Source organism: Triticum aestivum, chromosome 6D (genome assembly GCF_018294505.1).
Source record: "Triticum aestivum cultivar Chinese Spring chromosome 6D, IWGSC CS RefSeq v2.1, whole genome shotgun sequence".
NCBI lineage: Eukaryota > Viridiplantae > Streptophyta > Magnoliopsida > Poales > Poaceae > Triticum > Triticum aestivum.
Genome location: NC_057811.1, coordinates 382,970,286 through 382,986,461, shown reverse-complemented (window position 1 = coordinate 382,986,461; position 16,176 = coordinate 382,970,286). Strand labels below are relative to the sequence as shown.

The window sequence follows — 16,176 nt, the reverse complement described above, 5'->3', positions numbered from 1 at the left end:
CACAGTGTGTTGCGGCATCTTGTCATTCATCACGAGTTCTGGTTGCCTCTGGATGCAAAGGTGGGAAAAAAGCACTACAGGCGTGTGAATGTTTTTTACCGTGTCAATTGATTTTGGGCAAGGCAATGCTATTTAGCGAACGTTCCCTGGGTGCATGGCAAAGCGAACATGACAATTTTCACAACAGATCTTCCGTTTGCCAGAATTTGCCATGTGGTTATGAAGAAATTATATGTGTTTTCAAAGTATTTGTCATAAAATATGTTCGCAATTGCCGTGCCTCATAGCGAAGCGTTCGCTGGTTATTGGGCCCTTGATTTTTGCGTGAAGAGCAAAGCGCAGCCCTATGGTGAGGCTGTGGTGAGTGCAACACGCGGGAGGCGGTGCCCGTCAGCAGGAACACAGGGGGAGGCTTGATGGGGGAAAATATCTGGTGCATCGAAGTTTGTGGTGCTACTGGTGCATCGAACTCATATTGTTGTTTAAAAATGTTAAAAAATTGTTGAAATAAATTAACACACTCACGCAACATTAATGTAGGTTGCCACAAAATTTTAAATCAAAATTTAAAACATAACTCAAAAAACAAAAATGATAAATTCAACATTGAATAGCACATAACATAACTTTTTTGTATCTCAAAAAATATTTCAAAATTTTATATGTAATTTTGTGACATCATACATTGATGTTGCGTCAACGTGCTAAATTTTTTTCTTCAGATTTTTTAAAATATTTTATAGCATCCGGTGCATCGATAACACCACAAGCGTGGGTGCACCGGATACATTCCCAGCTTGATGGGTGCAGGGTCTGGCAGTGGTGCACTAGTCAGTAGGCAGGTCATCTACAACCAACCTAAAAGCCAATCATACGATAGTTAGCTATAAATATTGACTACTTTTGTCACTGGTTGGTTAACCTTTTTGTCTCATATTTTTTTTGAAGCCCGTGATGCAGCTGGCTACTAATCTACAACCAACTTCTCTTCTCTCTCAAACTCAAAAATTAAAATAATATTTAAATTCTTAAAGCCTACTTAGATCACCTTATTGTACTTACTCTAAGGCCAGGGCCCGGTGGTAGGGCTGAAGATTCGATGTTGAAGGGTGATTTGACTGACCGGGTTAATGATCGGCTGGATCAATGTTAAACAAGGAAGTCATTTTTTTCCTTGATTTTTTTGATCTAATTCATAATTTGTCATGGTAGTACAAAGAATATAAGTACAAAATAAAATGCACTCAGGTCTGTGGACCACCTAGGGACGATTTGGAGCGATACGAAGGCACGACGTCATCATCGCCCCCCCCCCCCACACACACACCCCGAAGTGGGACAAATCTTGTTGTAGTCGGAAAGTCATTGTGCTAAGGCCTCAGGGTATCAATGCATCATAACAGCAACCGTTGCAGATGAAAAGAAGCGTAGATCGAAAGAATCAAATATGTAAACACACGACAGAAGACGATGGCTGGCTGAATCTAGATGGATCCACCGAAGACGAACGAATACCGACATCCGCCGGAGACACATGCACACGCCCTTAAAAAACGCTAGACACACCACACTACAAGGGCTAGGCGGGAAGGACATTATTTCATCTTCAAAGCGCCACTGCCGGTCCGCTCGTCTTCAATGACCTTATTAGACCACCCACACGGGGGAGTAACATATGCATGATGTCATGCAACACTTCATTTATTAAGTTGTAGACTCATCTTGTCTTAGTATGCGTGATGTTACTCATAGTGTGAGTAAATAGCTATGTTACTCAAATCATCTTTTTCCTCGTTAAATCATTACCACGCAAACAAATGCATGTGCTCAGTTGGACCTCATGTTACTCAAATAATCTTTTTCCTCGTTAAATCATTACCACATAAATAAATGCATGTACTGAGTTGGACCTCGTGTTACTCAAATCACCTTTTTCCTCGATAAATCATTACCACATAAATAAATGCATGTGCTGAGTTGGACCTTATGTTACTCCAAGGATCAACGCGATGAATATCAGCCCTCGCCGACGGGAGTCTGCCTGCGTAAAGTTGTGATTTAGCTGCCGTGATTCCGTGGTTCCGTCCGTGTGACCGCGGGTCCTTGCTCACGCGGCTAAGGTGACGCTGATCTCTTTCCCTGCCTTTGTCTCTAAGGCACGACCAACCTGTTACTATTTCCCAGAAACGAGACCAAGCCTGGAGTAGCTAGCAAAAGCAACTTGGTTGCGGATGTGGTCGCTTTCCGTTGGCACCCGTACCGTATGCCACGTCATCCTTGTTTAGTCATATGTCCACAAGACGCCCTCCGCCATACGAAAACATTTTTTGCACATGCACTTCCAGCAAGCAACGCCAGCAGCACTAAGCAGTCAAGTCTCACCTGCCGTTCCGTCGCTCATATGTTTTTCTCCAGCCAAAAAATGATTTGGCTTGGGATATTTATTTGTTTTGTTTGTTTATTATTATCGCCGGGGAATTCTTTCGCCCCACTGCAACGCTCTCGCAAAGCAAGAAGAGGGGGCAGGCAACTGAGACACGGGGCCAAGCACTCCATATAGTCGATCCCCATTATTGCGACTGGCAAAAACCCGAGCGAGATCAGCAGCAAACCCAATCCCAGCGACCGACTGCCCACCCCTCCCTGGATCGATGCGCGGGGAAGCAGAGCCAGCAGCGCGAGCAGGCGCCGCCGACGCGGGCCACCCGCGCTCGCCGGACCTGCACGACCTCTCCGACGACCCCGACTACGCCGACGCCGCCTCCGTCCCCGCCTCCATCCACGCGGTACCGCTCGCTCTCCCGCGCCTCCCCCTCTCCCGCTACCGCTTCCGCTTCCTTCCTAGCGCGGTCTGGCGTCTGGGTTTGGGGCCCGGCGCCGACGAGTCGATCGGTTGGTTAGGTCGCTCGCTCGCCGGTTCCGTGAGTCCGGAGGACGGGGTTCGGGGCTTGCTCTTGCCCCCTTCTCTTGTTCTAGCATCGGATATATAGATACTTATGTTGTTCCACCCGCAATCGATTCTGCGTGTTCCCCTTTTGGTTCAACTGATGATTACTGATATGCTGTCGCTCTGGTGATCGAAGGCGATGCGGACCGACATGGCGGACATAGGGTCCGAGGAGACGGCGAGGATGGACGTGGTGTACGAGAAGGAGCGCGTCACCATCCACCCTACGCAGTACGGCTCCGGCCGGATCAGCGGCAAGCTGCGCCTCTACTTGCAGCTCGGCTCCCTCTTCCTGGTGAGCTATCCACATCACAACCAGCTAATATGAATGCTTGGTTGTTCGTACATGATTGTGCATGATATAGGGGTAGAAATTAATATTAGAACTCATGCGCCAGAACCGTGTCACTTTTTAACTGCAGTGAGGAACCGTGTTATTACGCGGACTGCATGCCCACTGGCTTATATTGCACACTCTTCTGCGGCCATTTATGTGACAATGATTGAGAGCATGTTACTTGCTGTTTACCACTTCATAGTATTACCCTTTGTATACTGGATATTAGACTTGGAGTTATAGCTAGTTGCTACCTCAATACAGTTCTGCTTCTTCTGCTAATGCTTCGTCTGATATGTTTGACAGAGTTGGGAGCCAAATGAGGGAGTTAACAGTTTCTCAACAAGTTCAGTCAGTGCAGAAATAGAAAAATGTAGGAATCTATAGTTTGCGTCTTTGGTCATACTAAATTTGGCGAGTGAAGCACTGCAGCAATGATGCCTGACACTTTACATATGTGGTTCTATGCAGATAGAAATTTGTACACCATTCAGGCCTTGCCTCTAAGTGATGTGCGCTTCATCCGTAGGCACACCCCAACATTTGGATTGGAGTACATAATTATTGTTCTCTCATCAGGTGAAGTGTTTTTCTCGCCATTTGTTCCTTTGATCTTGCAGCTGGTTTGAAACTCTGCTTGATTTTGTATCTTGGTGGTCGGATTATTAGCTTTCAGATACTGTATTGTTCGCACCTAGTATTTCTGCTTCTGCCTGCGAAGATAAAGTCATCATTAATGAGCACACTGACAGAAAAATTCATAAGTGGGATCAGTCTTATTTATCTAGTCTTTCAACTTCTGCAGGCTTGGCTTTTCCTCCTTTCTATTTCTACAATGGTGGAATTCGTGAATTGTTTGCAACACTGAAACAGCATGTCTTCATTATCAGGTTTCCTTCTTTGGGCCCAATGGTCCTAAATATTTGATCATGTTTGTACACATTTTGTTTATTAATGCCTAAATAAAAATTGCTCCTTCCAACAAATGAACTTAAAGCAACTGACAAATGCCTTAAGGGAAAATCGTCATGTATTAAGGCTATCAACTATATTCTTAACTACAATTTCTCGATGCATGTCTTGCTTTCCTCCTGTTGTGTGTGATAGCATCTTAGTGCCACATATTCTGAACTCAGGGAGATAACTCCGACTGTTGACCTTGCCATCTACTCTACTAGAGTTCGATTGTGAATCTTAACATCAATCCATCCTATTCGAAAGAAATTGAATGAAGCATCAAAGTCTGACCAACAAGATCTACATCTCCATGATTATGAAACCACATTTATAAATGCTATTTAACTTCTTTTTGTATCAAATGTCTTTCTTACCTGCTTGTGGTTACATGTTTTCTTTATGTTGTAGGTCGGATGACGATCCTAATGTATTTCTTGTCAACGACTTTGAAGATCCTCTTCAGGTTTGTTATACCGCTGTAGCTTCTTGAATCGAGCAAAACATTCTCAATTGATAATTTGGAATCTTGTTGTTCTGTTGGTAGCTTACTCTGTCATAGTAAAAAGACCCAATGCCATCAATGGGATTCTATTTAGTTCCTTGGCCCCCTTCTTTCTGTCCTGCAGCAACTGTTGACCTTGTGAATCTAGTAAGTTTGGGCTTTCTAGTATCAGATATCTGTAAAATAACTTAATCTTCATTGGTAAAAATTTCTTTATCTGACCAAGGTGTTGACCAAATTGAACTTATAGTGATTACTGATTACTGATGCAGTATTTACGCTTGTTCCTTGTAGAAAGGCCATCATCCTTAATCCAACTCTTTTGATGCCTTTGTAGAAAAGCCTGTCATCTCTAGAGCTTCCAGGGGTTGCCACTGTGGCTAATGCCATGTCACGACAGAATTCCTTCAGCTTCACTGGTTCAGTTAGTGAAGTACGACATGGAGATGATGCCAAATATGGGGGGCCTTCAACCATGTCTGAATATGTCTCAAAGCAAAGGCGCAAATCGAATGATCCAGGCCGAGACATTTCGTTTCAAGTTCTGGAGAAATTCTCACTGGTTACGAAGTTTGCGCGCGAGACAACATCAAGCCTTTTTCGTGAAAATCACAGTAGTGGTTCTCATGCTTATGGACGGCAAAAACAAGAATATGTTTTGGACAACAAAGCAAGTGACAAGTACGCAGATCAGCTAATAACACCGGATGATGCTTCTTTGTCCTCGGACTCGGTAGAGGTAACATATGTTACATTTTTTTTTGTCTTTGTATCCATTCAGGCACCACAACTTGTGGCACTGAAATACATCTTCTTGAAGTGTTGCTTACCAGATGCCTGGACACACCTTTGAACTTTACTTCCTTTTTAGATTTAATTTTACTTTTATATTTAAATCAAATTTGCAATAACTTCCAAAGGTTAAATTAGGATCATGGCCACATGCCACTTATACCGGGCGGATAATTGAAGCTGCGCTACTATTTTTTCTGACATTTGCTCAAATGTAATACCATAATCTGTCAGTTCACCACCAGTGAACTTTATTAACTGTAGTTTCTGTAAATTAATGAACTCAAAACTTGATTTGAATTTTTTTCTAGAAAACAATGATCTGCTTAGTTTTATGTTCTGAATTGTGATGACGTTGAAAGTTTGAACCTGCTTAACCTTCCATGGTTATGAACTGTGCATACTTCATTTTGTGTAACATCAGTTTCCTTACTCTTTTCGTAGTCTGACGAGTTACTGCTGGTGTGGGGAAAAAAGAGAGGCAACCCATTAAGTGTTGAAGAGGTAACAATTCTTGGATATTTGATGTATTTTTGTGAGCACTTTATTTCACCATCTATATATGTTTCCTTACAAAAATCCATGTTGCACTACACATATTCTGCTGATGAAGCAGTAGTAATTGTTGCTAGTTCCGTAACCGAGTTCGCGTAATACATCTCTTGTGAACGTTGTGTAACCAAACAATTGGGATGAGTCCGACATTTGATTTCTAGTGTGTTCATGATCATAAAGTATTATGATCCTCAGGACAATCAAGTACAGTTCAATCGTGGGACTTAAAATAGTAAAGTTGGACGTACACATTTCCCAGATTTGCCTGGTCTCTGGCTCAGACTCTAGGAACAATCATGTTCAATTTTGGTTTATGACCTGGATTTTAAGGAAGCTTTAGGTTAGGGACAAGGGTGCACCCAGGAACGGACCAAGGGAGGGGCCAAGTGGGCTGCTGATCGGTCACAGGGTGCTGGACTACTCAGATTCAGAATTTTTTGTCTTCAGTACAACATGTTCCCTTGGTTACTTGGGCTGGACTGTCTAGCACCGGTCCTAGGCCCGCCCCTGCTAATGGAGGTGTAGTCCCATAAGTTCAAAACCTTACTCTTCCTGGCTGGCCTACTAACCTTTGTATTAGATACTGGAACCTTTGGTATGAACAACACCATTTCTTAAGGTTAGATAGTTTGCAGGCCATTACCTGTTTCCTCCAGTCCAAACCTGTAGTTATCCACTTATCCTTGGTAATGCCACAAGCTAAGCTGCACCATGCTGAACACTTTACAAGGATTGCTTTACCAAAAGCTAGTCTGATACTCCCTCCGTCCCAAGATAAGTGTCTCAATTTTATACTAACTTTAGTACAAAGTTGTACCAAGGTTGAGACACTTATTTTGGGATGGAGGGAGTATTTTTTTTTTCAGTCACCAGGAGCCGTGTGAATTTATACTGAACATCATGTTCCTAGTTTCATGGATCTTTATCACCGACCATCTAGCACTTATTTCTATATTGATCATGCTATGTCAGTACTTCTCTGTTTCATCTGAATCCTTACTATTTTTGGGAATAAATATCTTTGGACAGTGGAGAGCTTTCTTAGATCCTGAAGGTAGAATTATGGATTCAAAGGCACTGAGGAAGAAGATTTTCTATGGGGGAGTCGATCATGTTCTGAGAAAAGAGGTGTTATACTTAACTCTGATATGTCATAATTACTCAGCAAGGCAATCTTATCCATATATACTGATATTCAACATGCAGGTCTGGAAATTCTTGTTGAGTTATCATGAATATGATTCAACACAAGCTGAGAGGGAATACCTTGCTGCCATGAAACGAGAAGAATATGAAGCCATAAAATCCCAGTGGAAGGTTAGTCAAGGTTCACAAGTTTAATTTTCTGCAATTCGGTGTGCCCGAAGCTGCTCCTTTCCTGCATACATTATGAATGCTGGTCATGACATATCCCCTTGCACAGTTGCACTATATAGATATAGTTAATTTTTGTTTTTTTTAACTCTGAATTTGGCTTATGAGGTAGATGAACACATATTGTTCTCTTAGGCTTATGGTCTGCGAGGCATTTCTGGTTTTGACGAGTAGGAGAATGGTCGCATATTAATGTTTGGACACAGTTTCTGGGTGTGATTACCTTGGCTGATATTTATTTTTAAGCATACTGCTGCTTGCATAAATAGCAACCCATTCAAAGTATTGTTAGGTCACTTCCAGCTGTTTTAATTCTTATCATATTCATTGCTTTCAGATCAGGAGATACACCGATCTCCACTTTAAATAAATAATTGTGATTATTCTTATACCATGTGGCATTTGCAGAGTATCTCAACCACACAAGCTAAAAGGTTCACCAAGTTTAGGGAAAGAAAAGGCCTTATTGACAAAGATGTGGTATGGATAAGTTTCCTCTTATCCTTTCTACCATCTCCTTGTATATAATTCTGTACTACTGTACTAGTTTCGCTTACATTTTGACGCTTTTTTTTGGGTATGAAGGTGAGAACAGATAGGTCTGTTCCTTACTATGAAGGAGATGACAATCCAAATGTTATAGTTCTACGTGACATCTTGGTGACATATTCCTTCTATAATTTTGACCTGGGTTATTGTCAAGTAAGTGTGCTTTACATATAGCCCTGCATCTGCAATTTCCCGCCATGTAATGAAACTGTCTGGCATTTAACTGAAACAAGCTGTCCACTAGCTGTCCACTAACTGAAACAAGCTGTCCACTAGCTGGCATATAGCCCTGGAGTATTAGTTACCTTCTTTTGGTCTTAATGCTTGAAGATGCTTCATTCTCATGCTTGTTTAAGACAATAGCATCATAGATAGATGTTGAATTTACTAATCACCTGGCATGCATTCATTCTCAGTTTTAGATCTAATACAACACTCAGGAGAGTTAGGCATGCCATCCTAGACATTATTTCGCTGTGTTGACACACAGAGCGGCTTCATGTTGGTACATTAGCTGTTTGATAATCGATAATCCCTCCATTTCTAAATAGAACTCTTTTTAGAGATTTCAATGTGGATTAGATACGGATGTATATAGACGGAGTTTAGAGTGAGATTCACCCATTTCGCTCCATATGTAGTCCATATTGAAATCGTCTAAAAAGACTTATATTTAGGAACGGAGGGAGTACTTGGTACTGTATACCAACCCAGTAAATCTTTATGTTATTAACCTGTAAATCTATGCAACTTTATTAACTGATTATTTGGGATACAAAGTTGAACTTCAAACCTTACATAAACTTATTTTTCTTTATGATGCCCATAAAGTTTTGTCTACAGTTTTGTTTGAACGATACCATATTCATATATGATCTGTCCTCCAGGGAATGAGTGATTTCTTGGCACCTATACTTTATGTCATGGAGGATGAGTCCGAAGCATTTTGGTGCTTTGCTTCTTTGATGGAACGACTAGGAGGCAATTTTAATCGTGATCAGAATGGCATGCATGCTCAACTACTTGGATTATCCAAGGTATATATGGACTATTGATTATCATGTTGCTCCTTCTCCAATTTGGCTGTACGCGATAGATATTCTTGTTAGAGGTCAATATTATATCTATTAGAATAGTTTTGTTGGTGTATCTAATGCAAATCAAGGAAAACATTTTCACTTTGGGCATACTTATGGTTTGTGTTCATTAATACTTATATGATTTCCTCGGTTTCTTTGACAAATGGCAATGCACTCATATCCTTTGAAGCCTTTAAATATCTTTTAACTTTTTAAGATGCTGAATTATAATGTATTATTTTTATAACTATGCATCAATCCCATGGTTACTACTCCCTCCGTCCCATAATGTAAGACGCTTTTTGACACTACACTAGTGTCAAAAAACGTCTTACATTATGGGACGGAGGGAGTATCTTCTAATCCCAACTCAGCTATGGCTATTCATTTCAAGTCTTTGATGAATGCTGTTCAGCTTAGTCTCATAGTAATTGGTTCCATCCATTTCTTACCTTTTTAATCTAATATAAATACAACATACTGAGTTTGTATATATTTTTCCTACCTCAGCTGGTGGAGCTTCTCGATCCTTCATTGCATAACTATTTTAGGCAGAACGACTGTCTAAACTACTTCTTCTGTTTCCGCTGGGTTCTTATACAATTCAAAAGGTAAATTCTTCATTTTAAAGTTGCAGCGTTTGCATCTTACTGACTTGTATTTCTTGGAGAGAACCATTGTTATACAGATGTAACTCATTAATTTTACTGAAATCTAGATATGCAGAAAATGAGTGTTCTTCAGTAGCCAAATTAAGGGAATCATAAGGTTTAGAAGTTATCCAGAAAGTGAAAGCATATGTAGCTTTTAAGTTAGGATGCACGTGGTCCGATTCGGCACTCTGGATTTCCTCTAACTTTTGGTAGCAAATGGCTCCGTAACATGGGAGGGCGTGAGATGGCGAATTCGCTGATGTATTTGGGCCCATTTCCATTCGACGTTTTGATGTGCACCCAAACAACCGAATTGGTAGCTGGGAATACCAAATCCCAATCTGGGAGTCCATTACAGATATCCAAACATAGCCTTTACAGTTTTGAGCAGGCCAAGTGGATCAGCAAACCTGGCAAACTGAACTGCCCCATCTGCATCCATATTTCTAACAAGGCCAAATTTCACCTAGTATTACTGGCCAGAAGCATTCTTAGTAGTTAATATTTCGTGCAAGCAGCTGGGATTACTGTATCATAGTGCCCTGCTGTTGCAACTTACATTTGGCACAGCTTTATTGGTTGTACAGCAAGTAGGCTGGTGCCTTCTTGGTACTCTACCAGCTCTCATTCCCAGCAAAACATTGACCAGTGGCATCAATCATGTACAAGGACAAAAAAAAGGAGTAATCAGCTGTGACAGGAAAAACCGAATCTATCAATCATGATAGTTACTTTTTGAGTTTGATAACTTAATTTGGTTTTAAACCTAGGTTTTTTGCTGGTGAGTAGGTCCTACCTAAGTCCAGACCTAGTTTAGTCGACTTGGCAGTTGGGGTATGTCTGGTTCTTTTCTTTAACAAAATGTGCAGATGCAGAGTAAGGAAAGAGATGCACATGCAGGCAGAGCAAAATTAGTTCTCTTTTAGGAAAGACCTAACGAACCAAAAGTTGCCTATAAATTAGTGTGCCTGATATTTATGTCTGGCTAGCAATGTGAAGTTATTTTAAAATAGTAAACACAAACTGTTTTCCCTATTACCAGTTTCATGCCATTTAAAAATATTTTGATTGACAGAGATAAATTGTACAGAAATACATTTATTCAGTGAGCTCTGAAGCATTTACTTGAAAATAAAGAAAACACAGTTAGCAGTCATTCTCTCTCTCTCAAGTTCCAAGTGACACCAATTTCTTATGGATCGCAGGGAGTTCAGTTTTGATCAGATCATGCTCTTGTGGGAAGTTTTGTGGACTCACTATTTTTCAGAACACTTTCACCTGTACTTGTGCGTCGGTATCTTGAAAAGGTACCGCCTGCGGATAATTGGGGAAGGGATGGACTTCGACACCCTTCTCAAGTTCATCAATGAGCTAAGTGGTCAAATCAATATTGACCGGGCTATTCAGGACGCCGAGGCATTGTGTACCATTGCAGGTGAGGCCGGGGCCGATTGCATTCCACCTGGAACTCCGCCTTCTATGCCCATTGAGACCGATGGTGGTCTGTACTTGCAAGAAGATGATGTCTTGTGAGACGGATGGTGGTCTGTACTTGCAAGAAGATGATGTCTTGTGAGATAGTAGCGTAATGACACTTTTCAGAACCTTTGGAAGAACTATGAGATGTTATTGTTGTATATATGTACCTTGACTCTTGCTTTTCTTACTGGAGATGGATCTTGTATGAGACTTTTTTTTCGCTTCACTGCCTATTTCTCACATAAATCTTCAGTGCTGATCAACTGGTAGGCTCCAGAGTCCAGAGTCTGATCCCCATTCATGCGGCCCTGCCTATATGGCTTTTCAAGATAAATTTAAACTGAAGATAGCATCTGGGCAATCTCATTCTATTCCTCAATTCAGCTTGACTAAGAACTATGGAACTGAAACATCAAATATTTAAGCCAAAATGATTGTCGGCATGGAAGAATTGTTGCGAAAGGTTATTGTACCGAGTTTATTGTGAACAAGCCAATATCCATTAGCTATACAGCTAACCAAGGATGAGCATACTAAATTTGCGAGACTCAGTTGCCCTCAAAAATATCTGCTATGATAGCAGGGAAAGATCTTTTGATGTGAGCATACCCTTCGCTTGCCACCACATCGGCTATTCTATCTGGAGAAGTGAGAAACTCAAGGCAAGCATTTTTTAGGTGGTTGCAATGACAATGGTCGGAGAGAGCTAAAGTAGTACTCCATTCCATAATGTTGTGCATATAGATTTTTTGATAAGCCAAATTTTGTAAACTTAAACTAAACTTACAAATAAAACTATCTATATCTACAATATCAAAATATATAAAACATGAAACTACGTCTTATGGTGAATCTAAGGATATCTGTTTGACGTTCTAGATGTAAATATTTATCTTCACAAACTTGGTCAATGTTTGCTAGGTTTGACTTTTCAAAAATAATAATAATCTATATGTACTACATTATGGAATAGAGGGAGTAGTAACATCTCAAACATTAAGATTCTTGCAAAGGATGCTCTCACGTATCACCTTCATCCTCTTCATGGCATACCTATTCGTTGCCACGACCAAGTACTTGACCATATCTTCACCATCATCTCCATCAGATGTCCCCATGGAAGGCAATGAATCCGTGTAGATGAAGTGAAGCAATGCACTGAAAATAGCTGGTTGCATATCTTCTATGGTTATGGTACGCCTTGTCCCGCCGCCCATCGACCCAAAGAGATCCGCTTTGAAGATAGGTGACCGCATCGCAAGTACAATCTTGTGTGCAGGAAAACTCTCCCTTCTAACCTTGAACGTGACATCTGTTCCTTCCCCTGCCTTAAGCAATTCTCTGAGATTATCCGACAGGTTTGAGGGAGGCACTTGGATGTCAAAGGGAGGCACAGTTATTGCCGCCAGAACTGTGATATCACATTCAATCGCAAGGTTGTCATCCTGTAGATACGCCGATGGTTGCAGGAAGTACCCACATAGGTTGGCGAATGAGAGCAGAACACTATCAACATCTTCTAGGAGAGCACCACCAATGGCGACAACTTGTTGGCCTGGTCAACGGGCCTGACCTTGAAGGATGCCCTCGCCTGGTCGCAAGCTCCACGGAAAGAGACACATAGTCCTCATTAGGGTAGTACTTGATGCGCCAGAAGTAGACGCCGACATTGAAGGCGGCAGACGAGAAGTACTTGCCAACACCGAAGCCCCTTTGAAAGCTATAGCCGGAGATCTTGAACGTGAGCTTGCTTCGGACTCCAGATGGGGTGCACAAAGACGCCGACGCCTCCATTCTGGGCCTCTAAGGCTCTCCTTGATTAGAGCTTGTGCAAATAAATTCACGGGGGAGGGTTTTTGGATGAGGAGAAGTGATCTCAAGCCATCAGAGTAGGGGAGGTAGGTGCTGATTGGTTTCGCGAGGAGTTGAGGGTGACGCCTACGCTCCTGAGCAAAGAGGCGCGGCTGCGCTACTCGGCAGGGAAAGGAGGCACGACGATGGAGTATACCTACCATGGTCCAACCCCACCCCTATTTAGGGATTTCGAATACCAACAGTCGATTCACGGTCACAACACGCTTCATCCATGAATAAATGTTACATGTTATGCCAAAACACGCTTTAAATGTGAATCAATGTTATCCCAAAATGGACTTTACTCCCAACGGTCAGATTCACGGTCGAAATAGGATTTAGTCCCAACAGTCAGATTCAAGGTCAAACGCGCCTTAGCCATGAATCAATGTTATGTATTATCCCAAAAAGCGTTTTAGGGGCGAATCAATGTTATCCCAAAATGAACTTTACTCATCGTGGCCAAAACACGCTTTAGCCATGAATAAATGTTACTCTATCTATCTATCTATCTATCTATCTATCTATCTATCTATATATATATATATGGCCTAATGCGTTTTTCCAAGGCTAACTTTGACCATATGTTAGAGTAATAATACATGACATACAAGTTACACAAAGCATACCGTCAAATTCGTCCGCGAAAGAAGCTTCCAATGATATATTTTTCACATTATACATCTCATATAGTACTATTAATCTTATCAATATTCAAAGCCAGTCTCAAAAAATGCATTAGGCCTATATATATGGATGGAGGGAGTATGTGTTATCCCAAAATGTGCTTTAGCCATGGATAAATGTTATCCCCAAATATGTTGGCAAACCTAGTAGAAAACAAAAAAAATTGCGCATACGCACACCCAAGATCATTATGAAGATGCATGACGTGTTGGGATCACGATCGTTACCATCACCGAGTTGCAGCGGAAGAAGAACGTGTCGGTGTAGATCGTACTTGGAGTCTCTCGAACCATCAAGGAACGATCCCGCTAACCGCTCACGACCTCTTTACTTGGTTGCAAGCATGCAACCTTCAGGATCCGGCAGCGCTTCGCAACCATTTTAATAGCATTTTGTCACGCAAGGTAAACCATTATAAACTCCTAGCTAATTAAGCATGGCATGAGCAACTATAATCTCTAATTGTCATTGCAAACATGTTTCATTCATAATAGGCTGAATCAGGAATGATGAACTAATCATATTTACAAAAACAAGATAGGTCGAGTTCATACCAGCTTCTCTCATCTCAATCAGTCCATCATATATCGTCATTATTGCCTTTCACTTGCACGACCGAACGGTGTGGATAATAATAATAGTGCACGTGCATTGGACTAAGCCGGAATCTGCAAGCATTTAATACAAGGGAGAAGACAAGTCAATATGGGCTCATGGTTAAATCAACAATAATGCATATGAGAGCCACTCAACATTTTCATCATGGTCTTCTCCTCTCGACCCCCAAAGAAAAGAAATAAAACTATTTACACGGGAAAGCTCCCAACAAACAAATGAAGAACGAGAAATCTTTTTGGATTTTCTTTTAATTACTACTACTATAGGCATGGAAAGTAGACTAGCTAAAAGCTACAACTAAGTTTTTTGGTTTTTCTTAAGGTTTTTCAAATACACAAGAAAAAAGACTTAGAAAAGAAAATAAACTAGCATGGATAGTACAATGAAAAAGTATGAGCACCGACAACTGGCATGAGTGTGTGAACATGAATGTAATGTCGGTGATAAATACGTACTCCCCCAAGCTTAGGCTTTTGGCCTAAGTTGGTCTATGGCCACAGATCAAAGCTACTCTCTCTAGTGTACAGAGGAGTGTCCTCTGGGTGCCACTGGTTGGCGATCTTCTCCGGATCCCACTGATAAACAGACTGTCGATAGGGGTCAAGTGGTGGCTCAGGCTCAGGCTCTGGAACTTGTGTCAGGCTCCAGTATGCATAAATGGCCTCTGGCAATATGAGGTATGTGCCTAAAAGTATATTAAACAAAGAGGGCGCAGGCAAGGTAATAATCTCATAGTGAGTTTTATCAAATAACAGATTGTACTTAAGCATCTTCTTCTTATTTTTAACAATAAAGTCATGTGCTACCATACTCTTATAATCTAGAAAAACAGGGGGCAGCAACTTTTCCTCTTTCTCATAATGCCTAATAGGCATCTCAAAGTGTGCAGCAAGGCGCGAAGCAAAGATGCCTCCGAAGATGGGGCCCTTTGTACGGTTCAAACTTAATCCTTTAGCAATGATAGCGCCTAAGCTAAAAGTTGTATCACGAAACAAAGCATGGCGCAAAATGACTAGATCAGGAGCACTAAGATTTCCACTGTTCACGCGACCAATTAAGCATCTACTAGCAAATATTGCAAAGTAACGTAGAACAGGAAAATGTATACTAGTAATTCTCGCATTGGAAACTTTTCTCGTTTCCCCTACAGCAATTCTATCAATAAATTCATCCACATCACTACGGTGTGGTTCCTCGATGTTGCCCACAAAGGGTATCTTGCAGACCCGACAAAAATCATGGAGTGACATCTCCTTAACCTCATCATATAAGTGAAACTCCACTGAAGGTGGTGATTTCTTAGCACGGAAATAAAATTTTTGCACGAAAATATTAGTGAGTAGGAGATACTGTTCGCTCTGGTCGTGGAGGAAGTCGGTGAGGCCTGCATTCTTAGCCAAGTAATAAAAGTCATCATAAATTCCGGCGGCTCTTAAGAACTCATCACAAGGCCATTCGCACGGCCGAACCTCCGCAGTGCGAGGAAGATTATATTTGGGCTTTTTAGTCTCTTCATTTTGCTTATCCTTCGAGCTTCGGCTCGAAGAACCTCTCAACAATCTCTTCAACATTTTCTCCCTCTGAAAATTTCTAATATTTTAGTGACTCAAAATAAAAGTGAACCAAACTCAACAAGATTGCTAGCAACTACTCCCACAAGTGCCTAGAGGCTATATCATGCATTAAAACTACTTTAGACCATATAAATTTGACATGCAAGCTCAAGAACAGGGTCACCTTAGCAGCAAAAATTTGCAATAAATAAAGCACTAGAACAAAAACTAATTGGACCA

The 16,176-nt window shown here is 41.3% G+C and overlaps 2 protein-coding genes across 2 annotated transcripts; one reads left to right on the top strand and one right to left on the bottom strand.

Annotated features, from left to right (window-relative positions):
* The first annotated feature begins 2,476 nt into the window (after positions 1–2,476).
* LOC123145254 (GTPase-activating protein gyp7) lies at positions 2,477–11,450 on the top strand. Its single transcript, XM_044564623.1, has 15 exons — positions 2,477–2,786; positions 3,084–3,242; positions 3,591–3,657; positions 3,756–3,863; positions 4,090–4,174; positions 4,650–4,704; positions 5,081–5,482; positions 5,980–6,039; positions 7,120–7,218; positions 7,297–7,407; positions 7,873–7,944; positions 8,050–8,166; positions 8,901–9,050; positions 9,603–9,703; positions 10,951–11,450. The coding sequence occupies exons 1-15, from the start codon at positions 2,652–2,654 to the stop codon at positions 11,276–11,278; spliced, it is 2,049 nt and encodes a 682-aa protein (XP_044420558.1). The 5' UTR covers positions 2,477–2,651; the 3' UTR covers positions 11,279–11,450.
* Positions 11,451–12,213: 763 nt separating this feature from the next.
* Positions 12,214–13,018, bottom strand: LOC123145255 (BTB/POZ and MATH domain-containing protein 1-like). The gene is made up of 2 exons (XM_044564624.1): positions 12,798–13,018; positions 12,214–12,730 (listed from the first exon to the last, which is right to left on the bottom strand). Exons 1-2 carry the CDS (start codon positions 13,016–13,018, stop codon positions 12,214–12,216), a joined length of 738 nt encoding a protein of 245 aa, XP_044420559.1.
* Between the last annotated feature and the right edge of the window lie 3,158 nt (positions 13,019–16,176).

Excerpts from the sequence above, each read along its gene's own strand:
- LOC123145254 (XM_044564623.1), top strand. The coding sequence starts at position 2,652 with ATGCGCGGGGAAGCAGAGCCAGCAGCGCGAGCAGGCGCCGCCGACGCG. Across the intron at positions 7,408-7,872 it reads CCATAAAATCCCAGTGGAAG|AGTATCTCAACCACACAAGC; the intron begins GTTAGTCAAGGT and ends TGGCATTTGCAG. Across the intron at positions 9,704-10,950 it reads GTTCTTATACAATTCAAAAG|GGAGTTCAGTTTTGATCAGA; the intron begins GTAAATTCTTCA and ends TATGGATCGCAG.
- LOC123145255 (XM_044564624.1), bottom strand. The coding sequence starts at position 13,018 with ATGGAGGCGTCGGCGTCTTTGTGCACCCCATCTGGAGTCCGAAGCAAG. Across the intron at positions 12,731-12,797 it reads AGGCGAGGGCATCCTTCAAG|TGTTCTGCTCTCATTCGCCA; the intron begins GTCAGGCCCGTT and ends AGATGTTGATAG.